Source organism: Portunus trituberculatus, chromosome 41, assembly GCF_017591435.1.
Source record: "Portunus trituberculatus isolate SZX2019 chromosome 41, ASM1759143v1, whole genome shotgun sequence".
NCBI classification, from domain to species: domain Eukaryota; kingdom Metazoa; phylum Arthropoda; class Malacostraca; order Decapoda; family Portunidae; genus Portunus; species Portunus trituberculatus.
The window spans coordinates 7,100,916-7,115,418 of NC_059295.1; the positions used below are offsets into that span (position 1 = coordinate 7,100,916).

Consider the following 14,503-nt stretch of genomic DNA (forward strand, 5'->3'; position numbering starts at 1 on the left):
CTATAGGGAGGCTGTGGCATAGTGGATAAGGTGGTGAGCGTGGGATTGGGCAGACATCCACGTGTAGATTTCAATCCGCCTTGAAACTTTGCCATTTGTCAAGTGGTTTAAAGTTACTTACATGTCACCATGATACCCAGGTTCTAGGTGGTTACACCACAGATGCGCTTGGGTGGCGATATGGGCCCTACTAATGGTACCGCTATAAATAAAATTGCTTGCGCCGCTAATGGGTGGAAGCTTAACAATGCTTCCAATACTCTTCAAGTTACCTACATGCACTATGGACAAGGACATAAAAAAAAAAAAAAAAAAAAAAAAAAAATCACTATTTTCCTTACATATATCAGTTTATTTTACTTCTTTATTGCAATTCAAGCATTAACTATGGCTTATTTAGCTTACCAAACCATGCAGTGTGACCAATGCTTAGAGTTTTAAGGCAGTAGTCTAGGTTTTACATAAATATCACATTTGGTAACATAGCTCTGCAGCGTCATGTAGGTCAAGAGAGAGAGAGAGAGAGAGAGAGAGAGAGAGAGAGAGAGAGAGAGAGAGAGAGAGAGAGAGAGAGAGAGAGAGAGAGAGAGAGAGAGAGAGAGAGAGAGAGAGAGAGAGAGAGAGAGAGAGTGAGTGAGTGAGTGAGTGAGTGAGTGAGTGAGTGAGTGAGTGAGTGAGTGAGTGAGTGAGTGAGTGAGTGAGTGAGTGAGTGAGTGAGTCACCTGTCCTTTCTACCAAGGTGTCACACTAATAATATAATTAGTCCTGTGGAGATAATGCAAAATGGCTCACGGGAAATTCCCATTCTCAGTTCATGCCCAACTTTCTTTCAAGAAAAAAAGACTATGAGAGTTTGGGTTTGCAGGAGATTGAAGTGGAAGGATTGCTAAGTGTGATCCTATTACACTCTTATCAACTGGTCAAGGCAGGATAAAGAAGTTGGTAATGTGAATTTGCCTATTTTATGTGGAATTGTCAAAACTAGTGTGGTTGGGAGCAATGTCTGCAAGGAATATCCTCGTCATTTCGGAGTTAATCAATTTACTGAAACAGCTATCAGCAGGTTTTGGCTTTCCTCTTACTTAACTTTGCATTTGCCATTTAGAACATTATACTTAATTCCTGGCATAGTGCTATAAATTATGTTCTCATTTATCTCCTAGATAAATAACAAAATTGCCCTATCATACTCAGCATGGCAAAAACTGGCTACAACTCTTAATGTCTTTCTCAAAATCTAAGTGCAATGCAAAGTATGACTCACCTATACATCCTCCATGGTGACTGCATGCAAGCTCTGAAGTAGCATTTCACACTGTGGATGGACAGAAACATCCTGCAGGCCTCGGCACAATTTCTGAACTGTGTTTGGGGCAGCGGCATGCAGGAGCACAACAAGTCTGTGTACTTCTTGTGTTATAATCTCAACACTCTGAGGACAAAGAATTCATCAGCTTTGTAAGCATGAACTTCTTCATAATGACAGGGCCCTACAAATCTTTTCCCACATTCTCATTTTAACCTTCAAATAAAAGCAGTTCATAAGTTTTGCACTTTTCCTAACTTACACTAAGATTATAATATATTTTCTTTACATCTATATCTCCAATTTGTATACCTAGAGTGCTGTAAGATTTTCTAAGTTCTCATTATTTTCTCAGAGTGGGTAGCAATGTTTTATTTTGCCCTATTTCTACTCACCCAATTTGTAACCTATGGCCATATCTTGCAAACCTAGTTCAGCTTGCTAACCACACCAACAATTCATGTCTTTTTTTTTCTTTTGAAGGTTCATTACTTTCATTCTCACCACTCCGTTGTATCAAACTACATATACCTTACCAAGAGTTTTACAAAGAATATTAGTACTAATATCAACATTTACTTTTCTCTTCATTATCAAAAAAAATGAACTGGCTTTACATATATATATATCATATATATATATATATATATATATATATATATATATATATATATATATATATATATATATATATATATATATATCTAAACCTCTCAATCCTAACCCTATTTTTTTCAAAATTTTCATATCACTAATTTTTCATTAGTAAAGCATTATGGGGCAGTTGTCACACTTTTACTGTTCATCACATCATGTTTAAAATCTTTTACCCATTGGATAAGATATCAACAACTTCCATTGGTTCATTTCACATTCATTTTGAAAATATAAATGACAATTAAGTTAGATGTCTTTTGTCACCATAATTTTGTGTAATACTCCTATTTCCCTTAGGGGTTAGAGAATCTTTGGAGATCACAAAGCTCCATTCCCACAATGACAAATTTGAAAGGTGAATGTGCTCTGACTTAATGGAGTCACAATAGATTTGTAGCAGAGTTGCCAGTGTGCTGAGTTGCAGTTCGTCGCCAAACAGTGGCAAATGTTTTGGATTGTTCAATATATTGATAGCAGATTCATCACAGCTGAGAGTTGCAGCATGTTCACAGTGGTGTTGAAGCAGTATTGCAGCATTGACACTGCTGTTACAATGGATTCACAGCTGTTTTCTAAAGTCACAGCAGATTCCCAACAGAGTTGCAACATGGTTACAGTACATTGTTGTTTATTTGCAGCATACTTGCAAAGTATGAGTCACAACACATATACAGCAAAGTTGACATTCAGGAGGTTGCAGTCAAGTTGCAGCAGTCAACATCAAAAATTTATCAATGTGGAAATAGGCTTAATCAAACCATCCAGAAGCGGGTTTCGTCTGAGAATAATTTTGCTAACCATTCAAATTTAATCAAATGCAAAACAAAAAACAGGGATTAACTAACCTCTGCCTCTATACCACAGTCTTTCTCAGTCACATCATACAGAAGGCGTACTGCCATCTTCAGCAAGTGCATGGCATGGTAGTGGACTACTGGCCAGCAAGTGTTCACATAGTGTTGCAGGGCCTGCAAAAAATTTCCTCATGAATTATATCTAAATGTTGCAGGATACTATCCTGTGTGTGTGTGTGTGTGTGTGTGTGTGTGTGTGTGTGTGTGTGTGTGTGTGTGTGTGTGTGTGTGTGTGTGTGTGTGTATTTACCTAGTTGTAGTTTTACAGGGCCTGGGCTTTATGCTCGTGTGGCCCTGTCTCCATATCTACACTTATCCAATCTTACTTTAAAAGTATGCACACTCGTTGCAGACACTACTTCTTCATTTAAACTGTTCCACATCTCAATACATCTTTGCGGGAAACTATATTTTTTAACATCTCTCAGACATCTTCCTTTTCTCAGCTTTTTACTATGCGATCTTGTGCTTCGGATGTCATATTCTTCTCTCAGGATCTCTCAGGATTTCTCATTATCCACTTGGTCCATTCCGTTGATCAATTTATAAACTTGTATCAGGTCTCCTCTCTCCTTTCTTTGTTTCAGGGTTGGTAGATCCATAGCCTTTAGTCTCTCCTCATATGTCATCCCTTCAAATTCTGGAATCATTCTTGTAGCCATTTTTTGTAGTCTCTCCAATTTCCTTATGTGTTTCTTTTTATGAGGGGTCCACACTACTCCTGCATATTCCAATCTGGGTCTTATTATAGTACTTATCAATTTCTTCATCATTTCTTTGTCCATGTAGTGAAATGCTAATCCAATATTCCTTAGCAAATTATATGTTTCTCTAAAAATTCTATCAATATGGCTTACTAGTTGATTGTTTTCTTCCATCGTCACTCGTAAGTCCTTTTCCTTTTTAACTTTCTCCAGTTCTACTCCATCTCCCATCTTATAGATTCCCACAGGTTGTCTTTCACTCTTTCCGATTTCCATGACATGGCTTTTGTTCACATTGAATTCCATTTCCCACTCTTTACTCCATTCCCAGATCTTATTTAGGTCTTCTTGCAGTATTTCACAATCCTCTTTTTGCTTTATAACTCTGCACAGTTTCGTATCATCTGCAAACAGATTTATGTAGCTGTTCACTCCTTCTGGCATGTCGTTAATATAAATGAGGAAAAGTATTGTGTGTGTGTGTGTATGTGTGTGTGTGTGTGTGTGTGTGTGTGTGTGTGTGTGTGTGTGTGTGTGTGTGTGTGTGTGTGTGTGTGTGTGTGTGTGTGTGTGTGTGTGTATTTACCTAGTTGTATTTACCTAGTTGTAGTTTTACAGGGCCTGGGCTTTATGCTCATGTGGCCCCGTCTCCATATCTACACTTATCCAATCTTACTTTAAAAGTGTGCACACTCGTTGCAGACACTACTTCTTCATCTAAACTGTTCCACGTCTCAATACATCTCTGCGGGAAACTATATTTTTTAATATCTCTCAGACATCTTCCCTTTCTCAGCTTTTTATTATGCGATCTTGTGCTTGGATGTCATATTCTTCTCTCAAGATCAGTTTCTCATTATCCACTTGGTCCATTCCGTTGATCAATTTATAGACTTGTATCAGGTCTCCTCTCTCCTTCTTTGTTCCAAGGTTGGTAGATCCATAGCCTTTAGTCTCTCCTCATATGTCATCCCTTCAAGTTCTGGGACCATTCTTGTAGCCATTTTTTGTAGCCTCTCCAATTTCCTTATGTGTTTCTTTTATGAGGGGTCCACACTACTCCTGCATATTCCAATCTGGGTCTTATTATAGTATTTATCAATTTCTTCATCATTTCTTTGTCCATGTAGTGAAAGTGTGTGTGTGTGTGTGTGTGTGTGTGTGTGTGTGTGTGTGTGTGTGTGTGTGTGTGTGTGTGTGTGTGTGTGTGTGTGTGTGTGTGTGTAATTCACTGTTATTCACTGTTTTGATCTGCTGCAGTCTCTGACGAGACAGCCAGACGTTACCCTACGGAACGAGCTCAGAGCTCATTATTTCCGATCTTGGGATAGGCCTGAGACCAGGCACACACCACACACCGGGACAATAAGGTCACAACTCCTCGATTTACATCCCGTACCTACTCGCTGCTAGGTGAACAGGAGCTACACGTGAAAGGAGACACACCCAAATATCTCCACCCGGCCGGTGTGTGTGTGTGTGTGTGTGTGTGTGTGTGTGTGTGTGTGTGTGTGTGTGTGTGTGTGTGTGTGTGTGTGTGTGTGTGTGTGTGTGTGTGTGTGTGTGTGTGTGTGTGTGTGTGTTTGTGTGTGTGTATTTACCTAGTTGTATGTACCTAGTTGTAACGTATGAAAAGAGCTATGCTTGTGCTGTTTCACCTTCATATTTATGCAAATCCAAAATTTCTTTGAAATTATTGATTGTCCTTGCTTCAGCGACTCTCTTACCTAAACCGTTCTACACCTCTACACATCTTTGTGGAAAACTGAACTTCTTCATATCTCTCCTGCAGTTGTCTTTTCTTAATTTCTTTCCATGTCCTCTTGTGTCACTGTTGTCCCAGGTTACTAAGTCTTCTATATCTAATTTTTCCAGTCCATTCATCTCTCTGTGCACTGCTATTAGATCTTCTCTTTTTCTTCTCTGTTGTTCTAAGGTTGTAAGACCTACAGTAGTATTCATAACCTTTCTTCACATGACCTTTTACTTAAACTTGGGAGAAGCTTTGTTGCTGCACTCTGTATTCTCTCTAGTTTCTTTACACGTTTCTTCTTGTTCGGTGACCATACTGTAGCTGCATATTCTAATTCTGGGCATATTAGAGTCGTTAACAGTTTTTTTTTTTATCATATCTACGTCTATGTAAGTGAATGCCACCTTCAAATTTCTCAAAAGTTTATAAGCATTTCCTGTAATTCTATTTATGTGCTTTTCTGGTGACAAGTTATCCACAGTGGTTACTCCTAGGCCTTTTCTTCAGACTCCTTAATTTCTTCATTCCCTGTTGAGTAAACTCCTTTCAGCCTTCTTTTGCTCATTCTAGATTCTAAAACACTGCACTTTTTTGTATTAAATTCCATTTCCCATGTGAGTGACCATTCCACTACTTCATCAAGTCTTGTTGTAGCGTCTCACAATCTTCTTTTCTATTCACCATGCTCATTAATTTAGCATCACCTGCAAACAGACTGATGTAACTGCCTATATTTTCTGGTATATCGTTCACATATACCGCAAACATTATTGGTGCTAATACCAACTCCTGTGGAACTCCACTTAAGACTCTTTTCCAGGCTGATTTTTTATCTGTTAGAATTGTTCTCATTTCTCTGTCTTTTAGAAAGTCAGCCATTCATTTCAGAAGTTTAGGTAAGCATGGGATCGGGCAGACGTCCATGCGTAAGTTCGAATCCCACCACATACAGCCTTAAAACACTTTGCCATTTGTTGAGTGGTTTAAAGTTACCTACATATCACCATGATACCCAGGTTCTAGGTGATTACACTCAAGATGAGCTTGGGCGGTGATATAGGCCCTAATATGGGTACCACTATAAATAAAATTGCCTGCGCCACTAATGGGCGGAAGCTGAACAGCACTTCCCATACACTCTTCAAGTGTGCCTACAGGCGCTATAGGCCTTACCGTAAAAAAAAAAAAAAAAAAAAAAAAAAAAAAAACTTTTGTGCATGACCTTGTCAAATGCCTTCTCCTTTAGATCTAGGTATATGCAGTCCACCCAGCCATCCCTTTCTTGCACTATGTCAACCACTCTTGAGTAGAAGCTTATCAAATTTGTGACACATGACCTTGCTCTTCTGAATCCATACTGTCTATCTGTCAACATACCTTTCTCCTCCAGGTATTGCCGCCACTTCTTCTTTATTATCGTTTCACATATTTTTGCTATTACACTAATCAGTGACACTGGTCTGTATGTATGGGCACAATATCTGCTCTTTCCAATCTGTTGGTACTTTACCCTCTGTTAAGGAACTCATAATGATGTGGACTTTGTCTGCTAACTGATGACTGTATTTCTTTACAATCCAGTTTGACACTCCATTGGGACATGAACCTTTCCTTACATCTTGTTCTTCCATTATTTTCCTTACTTCTTCTATGGACATTTGTATTTCACAAACACTATCAGTTAATTACAGTGGGGTTTGAGATTGGAAGTCACTTTCTCTGGTAAAGACTAACTGGAAGCAGATGTTCATCACTCCCACCATATCTTCTGGGTCTTCATAAGTTTCATTACTGTATTTTAGTTTGCTTATTTATCCTTTATTTTTCAGGTTGCCATTTACATATCAGTAAAACGATTTTGGCTGTTCCTTATATTTATCCACTATATCCTTTTCGTAGCTTTCCTGTTCCATTCTTCGAATCTTGATTTACTCGTTTGTTTTCCAGACGTAATCTAACCAAAGACTTGGTCTTCTATTTCTTCTCCATCTATTCCAGCTTTTGTTTTCTTTCCATCCTTGCTAACTCACATCTTCTGTTAAACCATTCCTTGTGTCTAGGCTTGTCTATTTACTTCATTGGCACATGTATCATTATTTCCTCATTATATTTCTCCATTAAAATATTCCACTTGTTTTCAGTTTTCTACGACATATAACATTCAGTCCAATCTGGTTGTTTAAGGTATAGGCAACCCCTGCTTAATGAACGTTCACACAATGAAATTTACAACGAACGTTTCCTTTTACTACCATCTGCTTGTATAATGAACACCAAACTCACTTTAACAAAATTTTATCCAGGTAATTTTTTCCAAGTTTGAAAGCCCCGCCGTATCACGCACGCCGACAGGCTTTTGAATACACAAGCAGCTCTTGTGGACAAAACGTGCACCACTCACTCCCCTACCCTTCCCCACTCTTAGTTCAAAACAATAACAGTGTCCAGCAACAAATTGCTACCAAAACACCCTGCAACCAGCCCTGCAATGTTGCCTAGCATTGCTAAGAAGACCAGGAAGTCTCTTACTCTCAAAGTGAAGCTGGATATTATTCACAGACACGAGAGAGGCAAGAAAACTAATAGCATTGCTTGCCACCATGGTTTGACTCCATCTACTGTCTCAACTATTTTCAAGTCAGCAGACTCTATTAAGAAGGCTGGTGAGACCGTATCCTCCTTGCAAGCTAAAAGACTCTGCAATAAATAAAATGGAAAGCCTTATGGAAATGTAGTACATTAAGTTTTGTATGTGGTACAATGATGCGTCCTTTGTTTACATTCCACAGATTGCCGGCTAGCGTTTTTCCCACTCCACTCTCCCTCCCTTCATTAATTTAAGATATAAAGTTACTTCCATACATACATTAGTGTACATTATAACGACTTAGTCTTAAATTAAACTGCCTAAATGGTTAACTTCATAATTTCTACTTTCATTAAACCTTTTACTGTACTATGATGCACTCTCGCTTTGTTTACTCTCAATGGAAGTTCAAGTCAGGGGTCAAACTTGTTATAATTGGTTCGCTTTACGAAAATTCATGCAACGAACGGTATTTTAGGAACGTAACCCGTTAGTTAAGCGGGGGTTGCTTGTATTTCCATAATTCTGCAAAACTGTAATTGTACCTTCTATTTTTATAGACTTTGTTCCTAATTTCTTCCAGTCCTTTTTTCAGCCTGAATTCAAGTAATAAATTATCAGTTTTACTGAGTGGACTCTTTATTTTCCCAGTTCGAGTATCTCTGCTTCTTTAGTAAATACGTACTAAGTCCAATCATGATCGTTTTTCATTTGCTCTATACCTTGTGCTGTCCTTTACCCACTGAGTTAGGATATCGTCTACTGCTAAATTCAATAGTATTTGTCCCCAAGATGTTTCTCTTCCCTCAGTTGTCAAGTCTTCCCAAAATATTTCTTTGCAATTAAAGTCACCCATCACTGTTATGTTTTTACTCTTTTCAATTAGTCTCTGTAAACATTTTCTGGTATCATTAATTAAGTTCCTGTATTCTTCATTTCCCCATGAGCTTGTTTTGGGTGGGACATAAACATCAGCAAAGTTCTTTTTACGTTCTCCTTGAATTCTTACACGTGCTTACAGCACTTCAGCAATCCTTTCTTCATAAGTTGTTTCATCCACCTGCAGCTTTCTTTACAAGTAACATCACTCCTCCTCCATTTTTTGTTTCTCTATTTTCTTCCATATATTGTAGCTATTGTCTGTATTTATTTAGCTAGTTGCATTTACCAACTTGTACTGTACAGGGTTTAAGCAAGGCTCATAGTGTCCTGTCTTCATATCTCCATTTATCCAATTGTTCCTTAAAGTTATGCACATTATGTGCTGTAACAACTTCATTATTCAATGCATTCCACTTTTCCACTGTTCTGTGTGGAAAACTGTATTTTTCAATATCCTTCACACACTGCCTCATCCTGATCTTCTTTACATGACCTATTGTCCTTCTATCTTCTTCAGTCACCAGCACCAGGTCTTCCTTGTCTATCTTCTCAATGCCAGACTATTTTGCACATTGTTATTAGGTCTCCTCATTCTCTTCTATCTTGTATGGTTAGTAGTTCCATTTCCTTCAGCCATTTTTCATATGTTGTCCTTTAGTTCTGGCACCATCTTTGTAGCAATCTTCTGTATCCATTCTAATCTTCTTGTATCTTTTTTTAGAGCTCGGAGACGACACCACAGCTGCATATTCCATCTTTGGATGTATCATGCTTGTGATGATTTTTTTTCATCATATCTTTGTCCATGAATTGAAATGCCACTCTTATATTAGTCAACATTTTATATAATAATCCCAGAGGTGGGCGTTCCGAACAAATGTTTGCGAACCTTTATCCATTTGTTCGACCAGCAAAATCGGATTTTTCAGGTTCGATTCGACCCGTCAAAAGATCGGACTTCCTTCAGAACGTCTTTTTTTTCGAATCCAACCTCTGTATCCCCGAAGACGACCAAACATTGGTTTTCAACTTTTCCGCAGCATACAGATGTGGTGACACCTATGTTTCTGTAACAACTAGATGCCTATGACTATTAGTATTGTGTTTTACTTTTCGCTTCTCTCTTCTATTTCAGTATCTATTTGTGTGTGTGTGTGTGTGTGTGTGTGTGTGTGTGTGTGTGTGTGTGTGTGTGTGTGTGTGTGTGTGTGTGTGTGTGTGTGTGTGTGTGTGTGTGTGTCTCAAATGACCACTGCTTGAAATGTGCTCGATATGCAAGCCTGTGTGACTGTGTGTGTAATCTCAAACAAAGACTAGTAGTACTGCCTGGACTGCCCTTCTTTGAACTTGGAAATATACTCGTGGTGTTTAACTGTTGCTTTATCTGTACCACAGACTCTCATGTTGTGACTGCAGCTGGCTGCCAGCCAATCAGAACGCTTGTTAGTGACACGCAGCCACCGCGCATGCGCGGTGATTTAGTTAAACAGTGCTACAATAGTCAGACATTCTTCAACCGTTGCACTGACAACACTCTGGAGAGGACACCCAAGGAGGCTAGACTACTCTACTGAAGTTAGTTAAGAGGGAGAGAAAGAGGGCCGACAAGTTAGAGTGAATCTATGAAGAGTGAAGACTGAAGTGTTGTGAATTTTTGTTTTAAAGGTTTTTACTGTTTTTTGTGAACTTTTGTTTTTATCTTTTACTGTCTTGTATTAATAATTTGTTTTTCTAGTAATAATTTGTTTAATAAATAATGTAGATATCTTAAAAACTTTTTTTAATCGGAAATTTAGATTCAGAGATTTGGAATGAGTAAAATTTAGGTTTGGAAATGTTCGGAAGGTATCGAATTAAGGTTCGCTTTGCTATTTTTAAAGATTTGGAGGTTCGTAGACAAATGTTCAGAATAAATGTTCGCACCAAAATTTTGAAAATCGGGTTCGCTATTCGGAGATTCGGAACCCAAAACCGGCGAAGATTCGGGTTCGGATTCGGACCCCAAAAAAAGGTTTGTGCACCCACCTCTGAATAATCCAAATATCTTGCTATGTGTTTTTGGGGGTTCAGATTTTCCTTGTATAATCACTCCCAGATCTTTTTCCTCTTTTAGTCTTCATTATGTGTTCCTCTGCCATTATATAGTTCCATACTGGCCTTCTTTTGCTCTTTGCTAGTTCCATTAAGTGAAATTTCTTGGCAATGAACTCCAATTTACATTTTTTATTCCACTCATAGATTTTGTTATCTTTCTGTAACAGCAAACAGTCCTCCCTGGTTTTGATAACTCTTAGCAGCTTTGCATCATCAACAAATAAATCAATATAACAATCTATCCCATTGTGGATGTCGTTTACATGTATATATATGTGTGTGTGTGTGTGTGTATATTTACCTATTTGTATTTACCTATTTGTGTATTACAGGGCCCGAGCTAAGCTCTCTGTCTCCTGTCTCCTTGTCCACTCCTGTCATATCTCTCTTTCATCTGATTGACACACACTGCGTCAACGACATCACTGCTCAGTTTATTCCACTTATCAATGCTACGATGCGGGAAACTGTACTTTCTCACAGCATTTAGACAGATGTCTTTTATTAGTTTTTTTCCATTCTCGGAGATAATTACTTGTGGTCACCTTTATCAATTCTCTGTCCAATATGTCAATCTTGTTCACAAATTTATACATAGTTATCATGTCTCCTCTTGTTCTTCTCTCTTCTAATGTGGTCACCCCCAGTTTCCTCAGTCTTTCCTCATAGTCTAACTCCCTGAGTCCTGGTACCATCCTTGTTGCCAGCCTCTGTACCCTTTCCACCTTCTTCACATTTTTCTTCATATGCAGTGACCAGACGCAAGCTGCATATTCTAACAGGGGTCTTATTAAGGTGCATAATATCTTCTTCATCATTCCTTCATCTAGGTCAGGGGTTCTCAAACTTTTTAACTCGTCGACCCCCCAGTGAGACTTCAAAATTTTCATCGACCCCCTAGCTTTAAATTAAAGAAAAAAAAATACCAATGTCAAAAGCAATAGTAGTAGTAGTAGTAAGTAGTAGTAGTAGAAGTAGTAGTAGTAGTAGTAGTAGTAGTAGTAGTAGTAGTAGTAGTAGTAGTAGTAGTAGTAGTAGTAGTAGTAGTAGTAGTAGTAGTTGACATGCAGTACGTATTATAAAATCGTTAAACACAGTATGAAAATATGTCAAGTGTACAGTATATGCAACTTAATTCTCAGTGCAACATACCTTTTCCTCCTTCAATGTTGACATCATTAATGTGAAGGATGTGCCTGATGGGCCTCAACAAGGATGCTGATTTTAGGTTGCAGGTTGGTGAGCTTCAGCCGTAGGTCGCCTCGTTCTTCCAAGCTTAGTCTGTTCCTCTGCTTTGTTAAGACTGCATTTGCATGACTGAAACCAGCTTCAACCATGTATGAACTTGGGAAAGCAAGTAAAATGGCTCAACCACTGCACAAAGCTGAGGATATTTAGCAACGTTGTTCTCGTTGATCCAGAATTCACGGAGGCCTTTTCTTCTGAACAAGGCACTTGCTTCCAGGTCCACAGTCATGTCAATGAATTCTTCCTTCAAGTGTAATGGAATGTCTGCATTCCCTATCTCAACATCAAACGGTGTTAGGATCCATTCAGGCACATTCATTTTCTCCAGGTCTTCAAAGCGCACTTTAAAGTCTTCAATTAAATTCTCCAGATGAGTTATGTATGTTTCTAGGTCACCATCAGAAATTTTTTCACTTTGTACCTGTTGTAAGTTTGAAAAATACTGAAAATCTCTACGGGCCAGTGAAGCTCTGAACAAGCCAAGCTTGCCTTGGAATCCCAGTAGAACTGTCCTGGCCTGAATGATGGTAACATCTTTACCCTGCAGGCATTTTTGTGTCTCATTAAATTTAGAATAGAGGTCTGCCAAATAGAAAAGGGCATTTTTGCATTTTTTCAACTCTTCACATAGAGATGAGTCCACGTCTGCCAGGAACTGAAGAGTTGAGCTGTACAAGTCAACAAGTCTTTGTAAGCTGTGACCTCTAGACAGCCACCTTACATCAGTGTGCAGGAGCAATTGGTTAAACATGTCATCATTCTCTTCGCACAGCAGTGCAAACAATCGCGAGTTAAGTGGATGTGCCTTGATTTTGTTAATTGCCCTGATGCACACTTTCAAGGCATCATGCAGTTCACCACTGAGTTTCTTGGCTACAAGATGTTGCCTGTGCAGTACACAGTGTACAGTACGTATATTAGGCACTTTTTCTTTGAGTAGGCTTGCAAATCCTCTGTACCGCCAATCATTGCTGGTGCACCATCAGTAGCCACTGCAGTAATATTACTGAGAGGTATGTTGTGCTTTTCAAAATACTGCTGCACACATCGTAAAATTGTTTCACCTTTGGCATCAGCTGTGAGATATTTAGCAAACAAAATTCATCAATTATGTCCTTTTGACTTTGACTGTAATACCTCACATATGCCATGAGAAGATTAGAGCTGCCAAAAGTTGATTCATCAAGTTGTAGAGACAACTTACTATCCTGAAGTTCAGACACCAAGGTTTTTTCAACATTATCTGCCATTTCATCAATTCTTCTTTGCACTGTACTGTTACTTAATGGCAAATTTTTCAAAACAGAGCTAGAATCCTTCTTCATAACAGTTTCTATAACTTCTTTAATGGCTGGGATTATGAGTTCTTCACCAATAGTGTGTGCCTTTCCTTTCTTTGCTATCATGAGGGAGATGTTGTATGAGGCTTTTAAACCTCCTTCAGTATCAGCACTGGCGGGGGCTTTGAAAAAGGTCTTGATACTTGATCGACCCTTGAGTTTTTCTTTCAGTGTCTTGAAATAGTCAAGGTCTTTGTGTTTCTTATCAGAGTGAACTCTTTCAAGGTGGTCCTTCATCTTTGCAGGTTTCATGGCATCATTACTGAAAGTCTTTTCACACAAGAGACATAATGGCATGGTGTCATTGTTAATGAAGTAATGAATCCATATTTCAATATTCCTGAGAATACTGGCATTTCTTCTTAGCAGCTACAGCAGCCATTATGTCTATTACACACAATTTTCAATGCGTCACAATAATCAATTCACGGACCAGTTACGGAGCTAAGAGTACACTGAATGCGAGCAGCAGCGAGACAGCGAGATGTGTGGGTGGGGGGGGTGGTATGGGAATACTCTCACTCAGTACAGGACAGAGACAGGAATGCTTCCTGTACGGACCCTGGTACAGGCAGTAGAGGTGCGAGACAAGGAAGATTGGTTGAATGTAGTGTTGCCAGCACTGCTAAAATTTCCTATTGTTTGAAATCAATAAATTATGTTTTTTTTTTTTATTTAATGGTGCCCGATATTCTTCAGATGTTTACAAATTATAATCTGGGATTTCTAGTCGGGGGCTTCAAAGGTCCCTTCGACTCCAGCAGTACCATTTACTGACTCTTCGATTATTCATCGACCCCCTTTCGACCCCCTGGATATTCATCGACCCCTTGGATGGTCCCATCGACCCCTGGGGTCGATATCATCACTTTGAGATTCCTTCATCTAGGTAGTGGAATGCAAGGCCAATATTTTGAAGCATGTTATATGTTTTCCAAAATATCTTGTTAATGTGTTTCTCCAGTGACAAAGTGTTTTGCACGGTTACTCCTAAGTCTTTCTCCTCATTGGTCTCTTCAATTTTCTCATCACCCAGCCTGTAATCCCTGTTTGGTCTGTATCTACTTCTTCCCATTTT

General features: G+C 38.8%; 1 protein-coding gene and 1 pseudogene across 2 annotated transcripts in view; both read right to left on the reverse strand.

The window, feature by feature from the left end:
- Window positions 1–14,503, reverse strand: part of LOC123516604 (TELO2-interacting protein 2-like) — a 71,656-nt gene that overhangs the window by 5,445 nt on the left and 51,708 nt on the right. The window contains exons 7-8 of one of the 2 annotated variants that reach the window (XM_045276150.1): window positions 2,809–2,931; window positions 1,265–1,432 (exon numbers count right to left, since the gene is read on the reverse strand). In XM_045276150.1, coding sequence (XP_045132085.1) covers window positions 1,265–1,432; window positions 2,809–2,931 — 291 coding nt within the window. The remainder of the gene's footprint in view (window positions 1–1,264; window positions 1,433–2,808; window positions 2,932–14,503) is intronic. The other variant, XM_045276151.1, reaches the window with a different exon arrangement.
- Window positions 11,974–13,722, reverse strand: LOC123516603 (annotated as a pseudogene).